Source organism: Centroberyx gerrardi, chromosome 4, assembly GCF_048128805.1.
Source record: "Centroberyx gerrardi isolate f3 chromosome 4, fCenGer3.hap1.cur.20231027, whole genome shotgun sequence".
NCBI lineage: Eukaryota > Metazoa > Chordata > Actinopteri > Beryciformes > Berycidae > Centroberyx > Centroberyx gerrardi.
In genome coordinates, this window is record NC_136000.1 from 27,700,793 (window position 1) to 27,721,459 (window position 20,667).

General features: G+C 41.6%; 1 protein-coding gene across 2 annotated transcripts in view; it reads right to left on the reverse strand.

Annotated features, from left to right (window-relative positions):
- Positions 1 to 1,176: 1,176 nt before the first annotated feature.
- syt9b (synaptotagmin IXb) overlaps positions 1,177 to 20,667 on the reverse strand; it is a 38,615-nt gene continuing 19,124 nt past the window's right edge. Inside the window, exons 5-8 of one of the 2 annotated variants that reach the window (XM_071914866.2) lie at positions 8,828 to 8,948; positions 8,455 to 8,626; positions 7,862 to 7,991; positions 1,177 to 1,432 (exon numbers count right to left, since the gene is read on the reverse strand). In XM_071914866.2, coding sequence (XP_071770967.1) covers positions 1,355 to 1,432; positions 7,862 to 7,991; positions 8,455 to 8,626; positions 8,828 to 8,948 — 501 coding nt within the window. In that variant the 3' untranslated portion in view covers positions 1,177 to 1,354. Of the gene's footprint in view, positions 1,433 to 7,846; positions 7,992 to 8,454; positions 8,627 to 8,827; positions 8,949 to 20,667 lie in introns of both variants that reach the window. The other variant, XM_071914865.2, reaches the window with a different exon arrangement.

A 20,667-nucleotide genomic window follows, 5' to 3' on the forward strand; every position in this document is an offset into this window, starting at 1 on the left:
CATCTCACACTCCCCATAAACCAATCCATGCTATATATAGAAATATTTATTAATAACATCTGAATGGACAATTTACACAGTCTGCCTTAGTTCCATAATACATTTTGTGTTTACGATATGATTAGTATCTCACAACAAAGGAAAGATTTAAAAATGGACGATATCGCACAAAAAAAAAAAAAAAAAAAAAAAATGATGCATGCATTGTACCTAAAAATACAGAACAAATTAGCAGTTATTTGTAACACGGTCCAATACAAAGACATAAACAATACTGGTATTAACTTGGAAATTCAAAACACAAACTCCTTCCCCCCTTTAAAACAATTACAGGGCATGGTCCGAATGAAAGGAAAAGTTCCACCACAGTTTGGAGTGTGTTTTCTAGCATGGAAGCAATCCCAAAGCCATTAGCTGTCATTGATAAGAGATTAGCGTTGATGTCGCCCTCTAGGAAATCAGCGGATCGACCCTGTTGCCAGAAAAACACACCAAACCATTTCAGTCATTATGCTGCCGTTTCCTTTATTTTGACCCTGCCCTGTTGTTACAAAGTATGACGATTTGACATGCAGTAAATAAAACACTTTCTGTCTCTCTCGGCCGCTTTTCACTCTACATCCTTGGGAAGTGTTCAGCGAGAGCCTCGGCCATAGAAATAAAACATATAGAAAGGGCCTGTCGCCAGGGATTATGGTATAGCCTTCTTTGTATTTATCTAATCTGGCTGTCACAGCATTTTGACGATGTGTAGCCAATGCATGAGACTCAAAAGGTTTGAAAGTACCATTGTTGATTTGAATGGGAATGTCCATTCTGTCCCTTCTAATTCTGAACCCTCGCCTCTCTGTCTAATATCTATGGTGGCATCGCTCGCACAAATCCAACACACACATTCACATAAAAATGAACATTTTGGTCCACAGACTGCAAATCGGCTGAACCTGTTAGTTAATCTCATCTGTTTCAAACATGTTAATACTGTTGAAATGTGGATGAATTCATGTACACTGTGTTAGTTCACCTGGAATGTAGTTAAGTGGTTTTTGGTTGTGAAGACACAAGAGGAGCGGGGAGTGGACATTAGTCTTTGCAGTGGTCTTACCGTACTAAAGCCTACTTCAATCTAATGAAACATCCATTTGAGTAATGGCTTATAAGTAGCTGCTGTTACTACAGTAGTGTTAATCAGACCTTTTGTCATTTCAGTAGGATTATCCGCAGGTCCGCCGTCTGTTGTTGTCGGAGAGATAGAGAGTTGCGCGACCCACCCTGAGGCTCGGTGTTGGTGTGTGTGTGTGTGTGTGTGTGTGTGTGTGTGTGTGTGTGCGCGTGCGTGCGTGTGTGTGTGTGATCACGGTGAGGGCGGCGTCTTCAGAGAGTTGGTGGATCCTCCTTGGCTTCCACTCCCCGTGGTTCCCTGTCCGACCCACTGGACCACAGCAGAAAGACAAGAGACAGGGACAGAGAGAGAGAGAGAGAGTGAGAGGGAGAAGCGGGGGATGGGATTCAGTGAGTCACAGATAACGGTGAGAAAATGTAAAGTGACTCATGCGAGTAGTCATTTGAACTCCGATTTAACCCGGCTCAGACCTACAAATGCGTTTAAATCCGGGGCTGAATATGCATGAGTGGCTTACTGCTGCTAAAGGTGGGCGAGTCTGTCAGAGCAATTACACACGCAGTCCAGGTGTCAGCTCAGCCGTCAAGGCTTTGCTCTAAATAGATCACTGTCAGAGCGACTGTGATGGCAGCCATGTTCAACAGACCTGATGCTAATAAGATCACCAGAGGACTCGGACTCAACTTAAAGGGGCAATAAGTCATATATTTACTGCCCCATAGCACAAAAGGACCATAACGTATCTGCAGGGTTGATAGTGTTGTTCATCAATATCAGTGACACAATGATTATTCGGCCATGGGGGTATTTCACCAAGTTAGCCAATTGTGAAATATCTTCTGAAATGTTGTTTTTGTTTTGTAATGTATTCTGCATGACCTTTTTCACAGCTATCTGGCTAACTTTCTAATTCTGCTTTGTAATATATATAAGGCTCCCGCACACCATCTACTTGCAAATCACAATTTAATGTGACATTAAATTGTGATTTGCAAGTAGATGGTGTTCGGGAGCCTTATATATATTACATGTTGCTTTTTCTCCCAGCACCCATGACTGAATTTGTCAGGTGTGCAAACTCTACCCTATAATTCTGCTTTGTGAAATACCTGCCAGCTGCTGAGATTTCTGGCTTAAAAAAGAACTCACTTTCTGGCCCGTACTCTGTTTTGGAACAAAAACTCGCTCATGGAAGTTTCAACTGTTCAAACATGGAGGAGGAGGGTGCTACGAGCGAGCGACCGGCATCACAGAACGTTTCAGCTACGAAAGCTAAGAAGCCTTGTTCTCAAGCCAAAAAAGCAGATGACAAAGCAGTATTATTATTCCAGTTTTTAGCATGGTGATATAATAACTTTTCACTAGAAGCTTCTCTTCGAGCTCTGCTCTAATTAGCCGGCTTACTCATTTACAGTAGACTGCAGTCCACCGTAGGGGAAAGGAGGGGTGGGGGGGAGGAGAGATGTATCAATGTTGTTGTAATTCCTACTGGTCACTAATACAGGTCAGTAAAGGTCTTAGATTACTTAACGCACCTATAGACTCAACACTAGTTTCTTAACTTTTTTTTAGGCCATACATGACAGCAGCAATAAAAATGTTTATGAAACTGAGTCCCAGGACAAAAGGAAAAATGGCTGTACATTTATGAATTCTGACCTTAACCTGGTGAAATGTAATGTAAACATCATAACTGGGTTAGAATAATCTGGTTAAGATCATACTCTGATTATTGGGTTATGAGAAACCTGGTTAAGATGCCTGGCTTACTCCTATATTACAGTAAACAGGTTACTGTGGCATGGAAACATCTTACTGCATTCACTTTTGTCTTTTGCTGTCTGCACAAACTCAGACCTGCACTGCATTATGGGTACATTCTGATGTCAACAAAATATGACGGCAAGCATTACTATCATTATAGGTATCATCATTTCTTTCTGAATTCTTTCTTTCCTACTATTGCTCAGTACAACTCAGGAGGGGAGAACTAGCAGCCGAACCTTTTCACACTTTTATCTGTTTTATCTGCAGACGGGAATATTCTGTTAGCTGCATTATTCACGGCAGCAGGGAGACTCAATCTCGGGGTGTCAAAGGTTCATGTAAACAGCTTAACCTGAGTAAGACCTGCACTGGAGTCTGGACAGTAGCCGGGTTACTCTGTGCATGTAAATGCAGCCAGTGACTCATTTCGGTACTAGGCTGAAATAGTTTAATTTGAGGATTGAAGCATTGTTTGGTCTATCAAAATACCAAGTTTAGGTCAGATGAATAATTTTGCATTGCTTGTGAACATCAGAGCTTAATGGAGCTGTGTTGTGAGTTATAGTGCAGTCAGGGAGTCTGTCAGTTGCTAAGAGATTGTTTTCCATCAGTAGGTGTTACATGTAAACACCCATAACAGATTGACAAATCTGGCATGGAGTTTTAAGAACCCCGGGTCTAAACCAGTCTCCATTCAATTAACTACGCTGATGAAACTCCATTGATTTTAAGTGTTAAGTCCAGCAGGGGTAGCGGTATGTTTCAGACCAGTGTGCGTCTCTGTTCTTCAACCGCCCATTCATGTGGCGAGACGGAGGCAACCGGGTTTTCTGCTTTCTTCATTTCCTTTGCTTTCCGCTCAATAGCATCAAAACTGGCTTGAAATGCCTCCAGGGAATTCAAGAGCATTTTGTTGTTGTGTGCGTGTAAATGTGTGCGTGTGTGTGTGTGCGCGCGTGTGTGTGTGTGTTTACAGCCCTGGCTGAAGAGATCAAGCCTCAATAATTCAAGTGAATTATTGATGCTCTCAGTCTGTGGTCAGAGGGTCAGTGACGCTCACTCCAACACTTCAGAAATGCTTTAAAAGCCTAGAGTGAAGAAGAATATGTGTGTGTGTGTGTGTGTGTGTGTGTATGTGTGTGTGTGTGTGTGTGAGTGACAGAGAGAGAGAGAGAGTGAGAGAGAGAGAGAGAGAGAGAGAGAGAGAGAGTGTTGTATGAGTGTGTGTGTATGCAATAATGCGTGTACATGTTATTCTATTTCTGTTTTTATATATGTGCATATTGTATATGACTGTATGCACAATGGATTCTGTGTGCGTCTGTGTGTGTGTGTGTGTGTGTGTGTGTGTGTGTGCGTGTGTGCGTGTGTGTGTGTGAGTGAGTGAGTGTGTGTGTTGATTGTATCCAGTGAGCCGAGTCCCCTCAGGAGCCATGTGTGGATCTTTTGAAGTAACACAAATAAGCCATTAGCCTGGATCCCAAGGCCCGCTGCTGTAGACCAGTGCTGCTGGTGATGACTAGCAGCTTGCTAATGGCCTTAGATAAGACACTGCTACTGGAGAGTGTCTGACAGAAAGGGGGAGGGTGTGTGTGTGTCTATGTATATGTGTGTGTGTGTGTGTGTGTCCTCATACTATACTAATAGCCCTAGAGACAGCCAGAGAGCTCCTTTACCTTCACCACTGACGGCACACAGCGAGGTCACTGACCTGCCACCAGTACAGCAAGTCGTCCGGTAAACACAGTGTGACAGCGCCTCGTTTGCGTCAACAGCTTGAAGCAACATAGGGATAATACACGGAGCGGCTAATTGGAAGAACCAGGAAGCGTCCTGGTGGGCTGGTGAGTCTGTGGGCCGGTTGGACGCGTCGGGATGAAATGATTTTATAAACGTGTCGAGTTGACTCGGCGGTGTGAAGCGACCGCTAACGGTCTGTGTGGTTTCACCTGCCCGCTCTCTCCTTTTCTCTGGGTGTCAGACTGGCAGTAGCACGCACACACACACACACACACACACACTCACACAGAGCTACTGATCCGCTCCTTCACATACACACACTGCTACTGACACGCCCTCCTCCAAAAACACAACTAAATCCACTTTGAAGCTGATGGCATACTGCATTGCTATTACAATTACTGCAAAAAGACATATTTTAATACAACTATTACTACTGCTATTAGTACTAGCACCACCAGTACTATGGCTTTTATTATTGTTGAACAGACTCAAACTGCAAAAAAAGAAAAAATAAGACAACATTAAGGGAGGTTAGGGTTAGGCCTAAGGAAGGTCACAAAAAGAGGCTGGACAGTTTTAATTTGTCAAAATATCTCTATGAGGAATCCTCTCAAATATGAAATAATACTAATACTATTAATACTAAATGATCTAACTGCAGTGAAACAATAGTTTAATTCAGTTTTTAACATTATTTGAGTGCAGTGAGTAGGCTACACATTCCTTTTGAATTATTTGCTGAAAATGGATTATGATGTGCTTTCTTCATTTGAAGCTATACATTTGAGACAGAGGAAAATTGGCTTAGTCGACACACTGTTAAAAAAAAAAAATCATGTCATGGGTGGGCAGTGGGCTGGTCTGCTTTTGAATTTTTTGTCAATTTCTTTAAAAACCAGGCATTTGTCAATGTGTGAGTTAAAATTTCAATGTATGTACTGTGGCAAAAAAAAAAAATCTTGGTTGCATTAGCTCCCTCTGGCCAGCTTTAGTATTACCTGGGGAGATCAACAATTTGATTTTGCCCATGCACATCGGTAATTTCAGTCCATCATCTGGACGGTGAAATAATTTGAAGCAATAACTGTTATTTAATCCAGGAACACGCCGGTGGGAACGTGTTACACAACAGCACCAGATGTTGATCCTGACGGGATTAAAATTACCCTAGGATGTCAGAGTGAACTCAAAATACAGGTAGGCTAATTTCAGAGTCACTGACATGTTTGTTAGAGACGGGATAAAGTTCCTGCGGTCCTGAGATTATAATTACCAATCAGCAGACCTCTCCTGACATCTGCAGACGTCTGGAGTCAGCACTGAGACAGCTGTTAGCGCTTAAGCTAGCTTGCGGCTAACTGCTGCCCATTACTTTCAATAAGGAATGCTAACAATGCTAACGCTTCTCTCAGCAATGCCACAGTATAACTTAAAGGATAAGTTTGGCAATTTTGGACCTATATATAATTTGTCTCTTACATACCTATAGCACTTGCTGTCGGTTGAAACGGCAAGCTCTGTTGCCTCTTGCTGCTAACAATGAGTCCAAATGGGGTTTTTTAGGCTCCACAGGGGAGTTGAGAGTAAACATGACACAATTCCGCCATTACTTTCACTAATCAGTAAAGAACTATTTTTCTCAGCCGCAGCACAGACTGCTGTGGGGTGATAGTGCGTTTATGGACGTCAGGTGAGATTGTAAACAGTTGTACATGGAGCCAGGTAGAGTTTGTAGAAGACTATCCACTGAGTGGAAATGGTTCGGTGCTGCTGCTTTCCGGGTGGTGAATATAAATATGTCGGTTGGTCGCCATACCATTTTGACCAATCCCATTTGTACTCACTATTAGCATCAAGAGACCTAGCAACAGAGCTCGCCATTCCAACCAACAGCTGACTCAGGAGTCAATATTCTCTGCAGGTCCAAGTACTACAGGTATGTAAGAGACAAATTATACAGTATATATTTAACAGTATAACCAGACACGGACTGAATCTTTAAATTATGAAAAAAACAAAATAAACATGAGCTACCAGATGCTAATGCGTGTCATCGTCAATGCAAGGCATTACATTTACCCGGACAACATGTTTTAACTTCCGTTTTTGAAGCGTTTTATCTTCTGACCCCATGAGCTGCATATCAATAGATTTAGTGTTGACAACTCGACATGAATTTACATGAATCAGTCCAGCATCTGTTTCAGCATGCTATGTTTGTCTTTTAATGAGTGTGGGCTGGGAATTCAAAAATAGAAACAGCTCTGTGAATGGAGCCACTTCTTTCTCTCTCCGTCTGTCTCTGTGTAGGCTAGGTGTCTTTGTTGTGCCAATCACAGAAAAACAAGTCTAGTATACATGAGGATTATGCAATATTGTTATGTAATTGTTTCATCTACTTTTTTTTTTTTTTTTTTTTTTTTTACTCTACCTCAAAATTAAATACACAACATGGACCTGGAATGTGAAAACTTCTTCAGTTTCACCTCACAATATGTATGTATTATATGTATGTACAAGCTCTTGTACATATTACATTGTACACCCAAACACACACACCAGGATGGATGTACTTCATTAAAACTGCTCTTGTCATTGAGTAGCTTTTTGTAATTGTACTTTGAATATTTTTCAAATAAGTAATTCTATTTTTAGTATTGTTGTTGTTAGTATGTTTTGCACTTTGCTACATTTTAAATCACATCCATTAGAGAGAACAAATTTGATAGGCTCTCCATAGCATTGCATCAGAAGTTGGCAGCAGTTACTAACACACACTGTGATACAAACACTGGACAAGTGTGCATTACTGAATATGTGGTGAGTGAGCGCCGTTTCATCAGCATTGGGCAAACTTAATAAATTCCAAACCTGATGTGCCAGAAACTGCTTTGCTAGCTCAATCGTTAGTTTAGTTGTAAGTAAAATACTTGCCAGCAAAGGGCGAGTCTTTTTGCGACAGCTGTTGTAAAATACTACCACTAAGGGGCTCAAGGGGTCGCCAGAGTCAACAAGTTTCAAATTCAGTAACAATGGCAGTAACATTTTTTTTCTAGTTAAAAGAATCTGGTTTCAACTCGGTCCTCTTGTCCTTTTAAAATTGCACCGAAAATCATGTAACAATATTCTCTTTTGTAAAAAAAAAATGACTTAGAAACTTTAACTCAGTACAAGACAAGTAACAGTTCAGTACACACACACCAACATACACACAAAGGGGCCCCGTACCTCTACGAGTGGGTGCCAGTGTGCGATGGGTTTGCGTGGGTATGTCAGCATCTCACTCCAGTGGTCTCGACCCAGACTCTCGGCCTCATTGCCCACCCTGCACACCCCGATCACTTCATTATGTCCTACCCTGTGGGATGGCACGGAAAAACACACATGGTTATCTAGCTAGTCAGTAGATCGCAGTCCTCTTCACTAATTGAGCATACGAGAGCTGTAGATTTGAATTTAAAGAGTGATAAACCCCAGACCCATATCTGTGATAAAGCCTGACACCTAATGATGAAAAGTTGGGTACTGAACTGGCCATCTGCTATTGGCTGGTCTTTGTGCCAGGTGATGTCACCTTCTATAGAGTACAACAGGTGGTGACATCACCTGGCACAAAGACCAGCCAATAGCAGATGGACAGTTCAGTACCCTACTTTTCACCATCAGATGTCAGGCTTCACCACAGATTTGGGTTTGGGGTTTAGTTACTCTTTTAAGTTTTACTTGAATAATCTGCTTGTTGTCCAAATGTATCAGTAAATGTAGATTTAGATATATAGATAGATAGATAGACAGATGCTGTAGGTAGGTAGGTAACTAACCTATCGTAGTCCATGACAGCTATAAGCAGGCTGATCTGGTCGATGTTTTCAGGTGGAACATCAAACACTATGGCTTCATTGTACACGGGGTTCAGAGTATTACGCTTGGTTGATGTCTTCCGCTTCTTCAGCCTCCGGCCATCACACATCAGGGACACTTTCACATATGGATCTGGAGAAGATTATCATGTAAAGATTTGGGGAAAGCTTGAACCAGGATGCCAAACGTTATTGACACGGAGAACCCTGAGACAAAATGTTACAAGGACTAAAAATATGGATGTACTTGGACTTCATAATCAGTGCTATTGATTTCTACTGATGTCTACATCTGACAGCACTATCTCTCATTGCATTCACAGTCAGTACCCACCCGAAGCTCCAGTGATGTCCATGGCTTTGAGATTTCTGGCTTTGATCATGGTGATGGTGAGTCTGCCAGCCGTGGGGAGATAGCACAATGAGAACATCAGCTCTCCCAGGTCCACATTGTCCTGTAAAACAATATATTACATTGTTATATTGGTATTATTCCTTATACTGTCAAAACAACACATTACATATGAACTGTAATTCAGAGCTAAATCCTGATTTGCCATAAATCCAGTTCTTGCAAGATGAGTGAAATACAGCTCGGGCAGGATCTAATCAGAGGTCTGGGGTTCTGTGTAATCCCCATGCAAATTATCACAAAGAAAGACATGAACATCAGATGGGGGAGTATTCAATCCCAATATGGGGCAGAGTAACATATTGGCTTGTATTGGGCTCTAGCTTCAGACTTATGTAGGCTCAGTCTTGGCTTGTCTCACTAAACTGAGCAAATTTAGGACTAGAGTGCTGATGTAACACAGTGACAACATCAGTCTCCCCCAAAGTTGTGTGAAAAAAACCTCACACATACACTGGATATGACAAGCTTAACTCTGGCACTTGACCAGTGCCACTTCTTTCACTCCCCCAGGCCTTTCCTTTCACTTTCTACTGTACTATTGTATTTAATGAAACAAAATTGCTTCCAATGTCCGTAGGTGGTTTAAAGAACAGCAATCAGCACACTGCAAATCAGGAATTAAGACATCCATGACCCTAACAATCTATATATCAGCATTTCAAAAATAGTTAAAAGAGTTTAACTTAAAGGGAAAGTTAAAGGGACAATAAGAAATGTCTGTATTAGCATGACTTTTAGATGTGATACCTCTATATGTGATATTCACCTAGTGTAAACAACTATGCATCAGGCACATCCAGGATCTTTTTGACCGCTAACTGACTTAAGTGTAACGGGGGGTAACGGTGTTGTTTGGGTTTCCATCAGGAAGATCAGAGCAGGCAAAAAAACAAATAGAGGACTAGGGAAAAATTAAAAGATGAGGACCCGGAGCAAGTGTTGTTGCTGGCCTGATCAGTTTCCTGAAGAGGCTGATTCACGCTGGATTTGGTTGGCAACTGTGTTTGCAACACCTTGTCACAACTAAGTAGCTAATTGACTTATTTTCCTCACAGATTGTAGTTAAAACAAGCTACGTTAGCTATGTCTGCTTTGGCCATTCTGTCTGTGTTAACTTAGCTAATGTTAGCTACAATTCACTTTAGCTACCATGTTGCAACCTCATCTAATTTATAGTATAGCTGACTAAACTTATAAATATTTAACCGTCCATCTAGATCAGATTAAGTGGAATTCAGCTCGCTAAGTTAACACTGATAAGATGGCTAAAGCAGCTAATGTAGTACTAATGTAGCTAAGAAAGAATCCCATTGCATTTCCCTACAACAACGTTGACAGTTCTCTGGCCAGTGTTGCCAACACTTTTCCAAGGAAAGCTATTGGCTGCTCAAAAAGTCAGCAGAAGTCGCCAGATGACATCATACACTAATTTGCATATCAATATATTAGCTTCAGTCCCCACTCTCAACGGAGGGAGGGGGGCTACGATGTGTGTAGGACGCGCTGTGATCATCAAACCTCTTTGGATTAGACAAACACGTAGTGCAAATCGGCATCAACCGTACAGATTTTGCACCAAATGCTTTGGCAGCAACACATTACATTTTCCCCATGGTCAGAAAAAGCAGCTAACAGTTGTTTCCAGAATGAGTATGGGCCATCAGTGAGATTTGAAAGCCAGGAAGCAGCTGGTGAAGTAATCGTTGAGTCATTGGTACTGATCAACAACCCTACCAAACCCCCGCAGCTATATTAAGGTCTTTTTTTGTGCTATATGAAACTGAAAATCTTACGAAATGCACCTTTAAGGATCAGAGGGTATTTTCAACAGAAGGTATATTTTATTATGTTAAACAAATGGCACAAGTCCCTGCACCTCAGACAGCACTTTGCCAATCGTTGATGGGTCATGCTTTGACACCTCCCATAGAAAACAGCTTGGAAACCTGTCTAATCACATCTGCAGCATGCAGCAATGGCGTGATTCATCATCAATCAGCATACTGCCTTTTACAGGAACGGGGATTTGTGTCATGCCTTGAGCGTTTCAAATGATTTGTGACTGGCTCTGGTTATTTGTTGTAACTTTTACAGCTTAGCGAGATCAACTCACACGCCAGCCTCTTCTCCCAATTAACACCTCTGAAAATAACGTGCGAGGGTGTGAGAGCGAGCGGTGTGTTTATTAGACACCAGCACCCGCAAGGTTTCTTACGTGGGAAATTCTAGTTCCTGGTTTTACACTATTTCCACCTGAGACACGAGCCTCTCGCACACGTTCGGCTGACACAGCACTCTCTGTCACAAAGTCTGCAATATGGAGTGAGGAGAGCAAGGTAAAACCCCTATACGGTGCACTTTTGGGTACTTTTTTGATTATTAAAACTTCCAAATTATAATAATAAGGGCTTTCAAAGGAAAATGGCAAGTTATGACTAATGTGCCTCCACTTGTCTGAACATCTGTGAATACTATGGACTCATTAAACGAAATTACAGCTCTTCTTCCATAACAAAAATACATTTCGCAGGTGATTCATCTCACGGCTCACAAGATGCACAAAACAAGTTGCATATGTCTTATCAAAGCGCCTCTGAATTCACCACGCCTCTCTGATGCGTCTTTGTTCATCACTACTTTGTGCATTCCGTCCAATTAGTGATTAATACACAGGACGTTAGTGATTGTGTATTTGGTAGTTACTCTGTCAGGACTAAGTTGGAAAACATAGGTAAAGGTCGGATGTAATTGTAACACCAGAAAATCAGTGTTTCCACTTAGCCATCGATAAGTGTTCTGTCCTCCCTCATGCTGATAAAGATGAATGGGTCTGAATCTACAGTATGTGAGAGTCTCACACACACACACACACACACACACGCACACACAGGATGCTACTCCTGTGGGTGTCTTGTTTCTGCCCAAAATCACTGAGAATTGAATTTAAAGAAATGAGTTGATTCATCACAGATGTCAACCTGCGCCATCACACACACACATACACACCCACACACACACACACACACACACACAATGGCAATCTGGCGCGTGTGATGAGTTGATTCATCATGCCTGTTGCTAAGGCAGAAGAGTCCACCTCTGATTCTGCATCATCATCGATACGTTGGGTCTCGAGCGATAATGACGTAAAGGCATCACACACAAACTTTGGCAGGAGCACAGGAGGGTACAAGGCACACACACACAGAAACACGCAGAAAGACACGTACACAGACGGTTGATTGGTACAACAGCCAACCTACCCTTTGCCTCTCCAGGCCATAGATAATCTAATATCCCTCCTCCATCAGACATACACACACACATACACACACACATGCACACACACGCACACACACACACACACACACACACTTAAGTTTTCAGACTATAGAGTGCCAGTCACCGCTCTTATGAGCACTCAAATCAAGTCTGCGGTCAGGATTATGGTCACTTGTGCTCAGCCAATGAAATTAGACCGGTGCTCTAAAGGGCCCCAATAATGCAGAGCGAGAGTGTGGACAGTCCATCTTCTCCAATTATAATGCTAGCACCTTCCCTCCCTCAGGAACAGCCAGGCTTTATCTATGAGCCGCTTTCTTGCTGTGCCTCTAATAATCACTGGCTCAGTCTGACTCCCTCTCTTCCTCACTCTCTCTCATCCTTTCTGTCTTTTCACCCCTTTCTCTCTTTCTCACACTCCCCTCTCTCACTCTCTTCCTCCCTCTCTGTAACTCCCTATCTGTGTGTCTGAGTAGGGCATCTTAAAGGTGCTCTGTGTAGCATTTTCTAACATCAATATATCACTGTCAAATTAATTGTGATGCCGTGGTATAATTGCATTAAATAAATGAGATGCTGCTTGTCCCCCCTCCCCCTCCCTGGTGTCGCTCGAGCTGCGTTTGGTTTCTCTTTTTCTTCACTGAACGGCCTGTCACTCCTTCCGCCATCTGCCATTGGCTGGACGAACAGCGCCCTCTTCCTGGTTTGTGCCATAAAGCAATCTACCTTGGTGCCGTACAGCAGATTTCTTGTGAAATTCGACCCAGTGGCACACTGCAGAGTAGAGGCCAGTAGAGGCTGTCAATTTTCTCAGCAAAGGTCTTGTTTATTTACAGTAATTATACTGTCTCAAAATGAATGAGGTCATGTTTTACGTTATGTTAAAATGCTAAACGTAGTATCTTTAAATATACAGGGCATGCAACTGTACATATACTTTACACAATCACCATTCCAAATCCCATAGCTCATATGCATCACTTCATTCAGACTTGTTTCAAATTAATAGAGCTTATATAAACACCTCAGCTTGACTCCAGTAACCTAACTGGCCCTATAATGCATTTAAAGCGTCTAAATGGTGGTGACTTTCTCACATACATAGCTTTCTAATGCAGTCTGACAAGTACGTTTCACAAGAGATGGGCAGATAATCCAGCTAAGCTACATGCAAGTCATGAACACTGTTGAGACATGGAAACACACACACTCACACACGGGTGCATGTGCAAACGCATGCACAGACACAAGGCGTTTTTATTGTCTAAAATAAAACTGTCGGTCGTTTTTATGCTTTGGCAATATTGTTTTTTCAACTTTAATCATGCACTTTGAATAGAAATGAAGAGAAGAACTGAAATGAGTTCAGTCAATGCTAGGGGGAGAAATGGTAAGCGTGAGCGGTTGTTCAGCTCACTTAAACATTGGAGATCCTGTTACATCATGGCGAAGCAACAGTCTATCTGCATGGCTGAACATGGTGGAAGTAAATAAATCGTTTCCTAGGCTGAACTGTTGCTGTGTAGCTAAATACACCCTGGCAGAATCAGGCTAGGCTAAAGGATTGTTCTGAACTCCCCACCGGTGCAGTATAGAAAGCAAGTTATGCATGAGACTGTGTGGTAAAGTATCTTGGTAAAGTATGGTAAAGATAGGTAAATGATTGAAATATGCTGTTGCTTTCAAGGAAAACGTTTTGTGGGTTCCAAATTTCAAAGTTCTCATCGATCCAAGTGTCTCTGTCCCATTTTTCCTACATACATGAAATTTGCATCACAGTAGTTGAGGGAGGAGTGAGATGTGTAGCATATTAAATGCTGCTTTCTACTGAATATGCCCACTGACCCTTAAAGGTGTTACATGTAGCATTTTAACATCAATAAGTCATTACCACACTCATCTTGAAACATTGGTGTAATTACCATAAACGACACCATCAGAGTCAAAATTTCATCAATTGCTTTACGGCACAAAACAGGAGCTTTCAGAGTGTCTTGCAACGGCAGACGGTGGAAGGAGTGAAAGGCCGATGGAAAAATCACTTCCAACATGTTGATCCTCTTCAGTGAAGAGGAAGAGAAAACAAACACGTGGCATAGCGGGGAGGGGGAGGGGGGTAGCAACATCCTCTTTGTGACAGGAACCGATGGGGTTTATGGGAAATGTCTTAATTCTGAGAAATCGTATACAACATATATTGATGTTTAAAAATGGTACACATTGCACTGTTACAATTTAGGAAACTAGGTCCTTTGCACACCTATATCAGGAGACAGGTGCATAGGAGAGGACTTGGAAGCCTACAGAACATGTGGGAGTCTCTTCGCATGTATCTTACATTTTACAAATGATATGAGCTTTATTGAGACCCTTTATTGGAATAATTGGGTTATTTAGTCCCCAGGCCATGAATGATGTTAAAAGGACTCTTTCTGATGCAAGGTCCCATTCTCATGGGTGTTAGACTTTTAAAGCTATACGACAAACAACTGTAGTCCAACATATAAATAATGTATTTTGAGAAAACAACCTAAGTATATTTTTATGTCATGCAGTCACATTTTCCAAACAAGCAAATTAGAGAGCCATAAATATACATGGGAATCTTGTGGTTATTTGAGTTTAATATAACATCTGATATGACATCAGTTTCATCTTTAATACGTGTGTTTTTCTATCTCTAGGCTAGTTCTTTTTTAAACAGTCAATAACGTCAAGTGATTTAGAAAGGGGGAAGCACTTCTTCCTTTGGTATTTAGTTCTTTTTTCCTCAGGTAATACACAGAGAACATTGAGAGAAAAGAGAGAGAGAGAGAGAAAGAGTCAGTGTAGCATTCTTTTACTGTTCTTATAGTTGTCATTGCTTTCATTTACTGTCATTTTATTACCACTGTACATTCTTGTTTGATTTTATGCTGGTCTGTAAAGCACTTTGTAAATTGTTTTTAGAAAAGTGCTATATGTAAAGTTATTATTATTATTATGGACAGTAGGGCTTCTTTCCCATCCAGTCAAGGTTTCCATGGAAAGCATTCAGTCACTAGTCCAGTCACTATTGTACTGATTCTGATTGTACTTGGCCCTCAATAAGCGAACATTTCAGGAATTAACAAAAGAAGACTGAATTACACACCATCTTTTGAATGGGTTTCATGAACAACTCAACTCAATAGAGGAACTTGTAAAGCTTGAGTTTGAGGAAGAAATGGAATAACACCACAACTGGAGTTACCAAACTCTCATGGTACATGTTATCTTATTTATATTTGTGTATCAGTTCCACATATCTTTGCTCCTGTAATATCTTCTGGATCTCCATTGACTCAATTGACCATCAGCATCTAGAGAGTCATATTTCTCACTTAGTCAATAAGGCCAAATGGGAGGACAGGTACTTGTTATATGGCAGCATTTGTCGTTGTTAAGGAAGGGGAACCTCCTTTACTAGATTAACCACACACACACTCACACACACACACACACACACACTCCGCATGCACATGCTGACCCCATTCATCAAGGTCCTAATTACAGCCCAACCAGACTGCGGTCGATGGTATTGACCGCCCTTTGAGGAGCCGTAGGTTACAATGATTCTGAGCTCTTTATTGTCTTTGTGTCCAAAAATCCTCAGCTGAGGAGAAAGAGGGCATGGCTATAACAATATCATAAAGATGCTTTCCAATATACATGCTATTAATTGTATCGACAAGTGCCCAGACAAACCGGACCGTCTCTTGATGCTACAAAATAATTGCTAGATTATCATAAAATATGTTCTGTTGCACCGAACAGCAGAACAAATGGCGGAACCATCCATTGATATATATTCAATATACAAACCGAACATTCCAGGAAACAACACAATAATTGGTTGCTTATGAGAGACTACATTGACTCAGAGGAATGAATGGATGAGGCCAAGTCCATAACAAGATGAGTATTGAACAGTGAAGAAGTCTGTCTCATCTAGCTGTGGTGCCTCGTCTTTCCATTCAGCCCTAATAGACCAGCAGCCATTGACCCTCTATAGACGCAATGTAGTCCAATTTCATTAAAACAAGGCGACAATAAACACGTCAACTCTACCTGAATGATGAAGTCCCCGTCTGGGCCAATCAGTAACAAATATGTCACCTTCTTTTGAGCTGTAATTGCAGTTCCCACTTGGGCCAATCAGTGTAATTATGCTGGAAAGCAGCGGTGAGATGCATCATTTCCCTGAGTTCTGTCAAAATGGGTTCAGTGATGTCTAAGATATTGAGCTTAACACATGGATGAGCAAGCAAATGATGTAGTGCCCCACGCCCCACTCCCCACCCCCACAATCCCCGGAAGATCAGTGCCATTTTGAAAATGTAAGAACGCAATGGTGAGATGCATCATTCCCACATGTAGGCAAAGTCTAACAAGTAAAAAAACGTTCAATCCTCTTCTCCTAATGAGATGAAATTCACGACATCGCATGACTTCTGGGTTCTTCATCTATTCGTTTGCATGGATTGCTGTGATACAGTGATGTACAGCTAAACCTTTTTTTTATGATTGTAAGACAACACATGCTTTTGATAATAAAGCGCTCTTCTCCGTAGAAGAGATGAAGGCAGCTGATCACATTCAAATAAACTGATCATTAATTAGGTCTATGCATCATTGCTACGAATGCGTCATGGGACCGTACGGCAAAAGGACAAGCGCACGGCGGAATCTGGCAGGATCCGTTCCTAAGCCAGCAGAGGTCCAAGTGGTTTCCAGAGGAGAGGTTTTAATTACCGTTTCATCTCTCTGCGCACTGTAGCTTCACCACTAATCCACACACATAACTAAAGAGGAGTCCTGCCACGGCGGGCTTGAGGTTGGGCTTTATTAAAACGTGCACTCTCAACAGGGATGTGTCATTTGCAGGACTGTAAACACAGATGTGCATCTTAACCTTGTTCCAACGTGTGCGCCACAGATAAGTATACGACAACACATTTAGGCACTAAAGATGTTAGGGATGTGTCATAGCACCTTTAACTGATGTTCTACTGTACAAGCCAAAGGCAGAATCTCATTTATTCTGCCATAAGCATGCAGCTCAGAGATGTGTGTATATTACAGTTCGATGCATAGGGCCAGGGATGGCTAGAGGCTCAGTCTGTGCCTGGAGCTATGATTAATGCACACGGACTAGAGGTTGGACCAGCACAGGGTCCCTTCCTACTCTGAGGTCCCGAGGGAGGTAACCCAGTTCTGGGGACAGGAGAGAGAGAGAGAGAGAGAGAGAGAGGGAGAGAGAGAGAGATAGAGAGAGAGAGAGTTTCTGTGAACTTCCTGGCCATCTGAAAAACTCCAGGTTTCTTTCAACCTCCCTTGTAGATGCAAATCCTGGAACACAAACACAAACAGATGACACACACACACATACACACATACACGCACACACACAAACTCACACACACTCCACATGCATTTATGGACAGGCTTTGACTTATCCAGGTCCTTAGTTGTGTTAGCTGATGTCAAAGGACTGGGTGGAACAACCTCTGAGCCGATGTCTGACCAGCACCGACAGCAGTGTGTGTGTGTGTGTGTGCGTGTGTGTGTGTGTGTGTGTGTGTGTGTGTGTTTCTTCCCCTGACAGTAGAGAGGAGAAATCAGAGCTTCTCTCCAGAGCCACACTGGGATAAGGATCAGATAGCGACAGCTATGGCAGGCTAACTAGCAGGACTGGGAGGTAACAAGTTACATGGAACGGGATCACAGCAGCCCACATACAAAAACGCTGGTTACTACATATTTGAAGAACTAAAAAGCATTTGAAATTATGAGATTATAACAGTTTGTATGAAGCTTGTAATTATGGTCTAGCATGATTGTAGATGATATTGTGATTTAAATTTCAGTTGTGAATTGGGGATAACTGCATATTCCATGGCTTTTGGAGAAAAGATCTCCCATAAATCACTGAAGGTAATCAGATTACATTATTGATTTGGAATAATCCAATGGTTTACATTGCTGATTACTGTTTGTATTGGGGAAATGGATGAAATTTAAAGGGCTATATTTAGAAAGTAACCTCCCCAGACTTGGACATAGGGGACAGGACAGCTATAGATCACAAGTTGCGTGCCTCAGAGGAGATTCTAACCTATTTATACTGACCTTATTTAGTGTGGAATGCTAATAGACTCTGGAAGGTGTTAATACAATATTTGTGAATAAACAGGATGAGTTTGTGTGTGTGTGTGTGGGTGTGTGTGTGTGTGTGTGTGTGTGTGTGTGTGTTGGGGGGGAGACCCCGTTGGGTCTTAGTGTTACCGTAGTTAGCGACGCACAAACAGGTCAGGACTGGTTTACTGCTGACCCGGCCGTATAATGTTCTTTTTCATTCCTTGAACGTTAATTGCTTTATGAGGAGCTGCTGCGTTTTCCCTATAACGTTTAAAGTGTCTAAAAATGGAATAGTGGCCAGTTCCAGACACCAGATAATAATTTTCTGTCTTTTGGTGTGATTTTTTTCAATAAATTCCCTAACAAAAGGGAAACTGCGTGAATTCATATATTTGAGACATGATGACAGACATGATGATTGATGAGTATTTTTAATTACATACATAGCTGCAGTGTTAGTGTTCAGTGCAATTTCCAAGGCAACACTTTGATTATGGTAGACATTTCTAGGAGAGAAAAAAGAGCTTCATGTGGTAATAGCTTGAATCTCTGATGGAGATAGGATGGATCCTTTGAGAGGCAAAGCAGAAGCCTTACCTTTCCTTACTGTACCTACAGTAATTGCACAATCAAACGTCTCGTGCAGGGATAGATTTCTATAGGGAGTAGTGGCAAAAGGCTGACTTAAACCATCTGAAACACAGTTCAGGTCTACGGAGACTGTGGAAGTGCAGACGCTGCCTGTAGATTGAATTGCACATTCAATTAGCATATATTTGTATTAGATTGTGAGTAGACAGGCATACATTTAGATTTTCATTTTAAAGGCAGAGTCCCCAAATGAAAAACTTTCAGCTGTGATTTATTACAAAGAAGAGAGGCAAGAAAATGGGTAAAAATGAGAGATGTGCGATGTATATAATCCAGGCAATCCTGAATACAAGTATGAGCCACAAGCAACTAAAAATCTGCCTAGGAATAATACAGGTTCAGCAAGGACATAGTCTATAAAAAGACTAAGGTCAATATGACAGCAGAACTATTAAGTTTCCTTAACAACAATGCAGAAAACTTGGCAACTATAGAGCCAGCGTTGGCACCAGAGTTCTTTTCTTTAGGACAAATATAGCTGTTTTCATTCATACATCAAAGTAGTAGAACAGAGAGAAAGCACAACATACATTGATTAAATTAGAAAATCACACACACACACAAATACCTAAATTCACAGATATGTCAGCTAATTTAAATATGGCAGGATTTAATTAAGATTAAAGATGCTATGTGTAGTATTTTTAAACATTAATATATCATTGTCAAATTAATTTTGATACCTTGGTATAATTACCAAAAACAAATGAGACCATGGTCGAGACGATTGGGAGCCTGTACCTCACGGCAGAGGTATTGTTAGTGCTAGTGTTTCTCAGAATTGTAACCACATTTCCCATAAACCTTCTTGGTGATGGTCTTGTTTGTTGATATAATTACTAGTGTCTCAGCATTAATGTGGTCATGATTTATTGAAGTTAAAATGCTGCATATACCGCCTTTGAAGGATGAAATCTTAGTATGAAATCTTATAACGTTTATCCATCCTTACTCCACAAAACTGATTGTGTGTCATCACGGAAAGAAGTACTGTATACTGTCCATCCATGACTTTCCAAGTGTGCTTTCCACTGGCTAGGCCTTGTGGTCACAGTTCCTGCCCATAGCCAGAAAAGTGGGTCTTCTTTCCCAAACCAAGCTTCACCAATCTGCATTACTCACCATACCATGCTGCTCCTACCCGGCTTAGTGCTTGCTGTTCCTGATGAGCCATTCCCGGGCAGAAGGGTATAACTTCCTTACTGACTTACACAGTCTACCAGTGCTGTAGATTTATCCCAGTGAATAATGCAATATAGACAGTGTCGCTGTATCTACACGTCAAAGCAACCCCACTCTTATGTCAGCGTAGATCTGGGTCACTACCCCCAAGTGTTTCCTAGTGCCTTTCATTAAACATTAAGTGTGTCTAAGTATATTTCTGTGTCTCTGCCTCTTGAAACCACAGATGAGTTCCACTTGGAGGGGAAATGAGATACTAGCACGTTGATATATCTGCTTCCCTATGCTGTTGTAACAGGGTCTTACAGGGTATTTTTTTACTCTTCTTGATTGTTTGAGCAGTTTCTGGGCAGATTGAAGTATGGGCATGGGATTCATGCTGGTACAGATACTGTTGGCCTCGTACACCTGACATGATATTGACGGTGAAAAGAATTCTGAATTCTATTTACTATCAACTGCACTCTCAACAAACATGTCAGAAT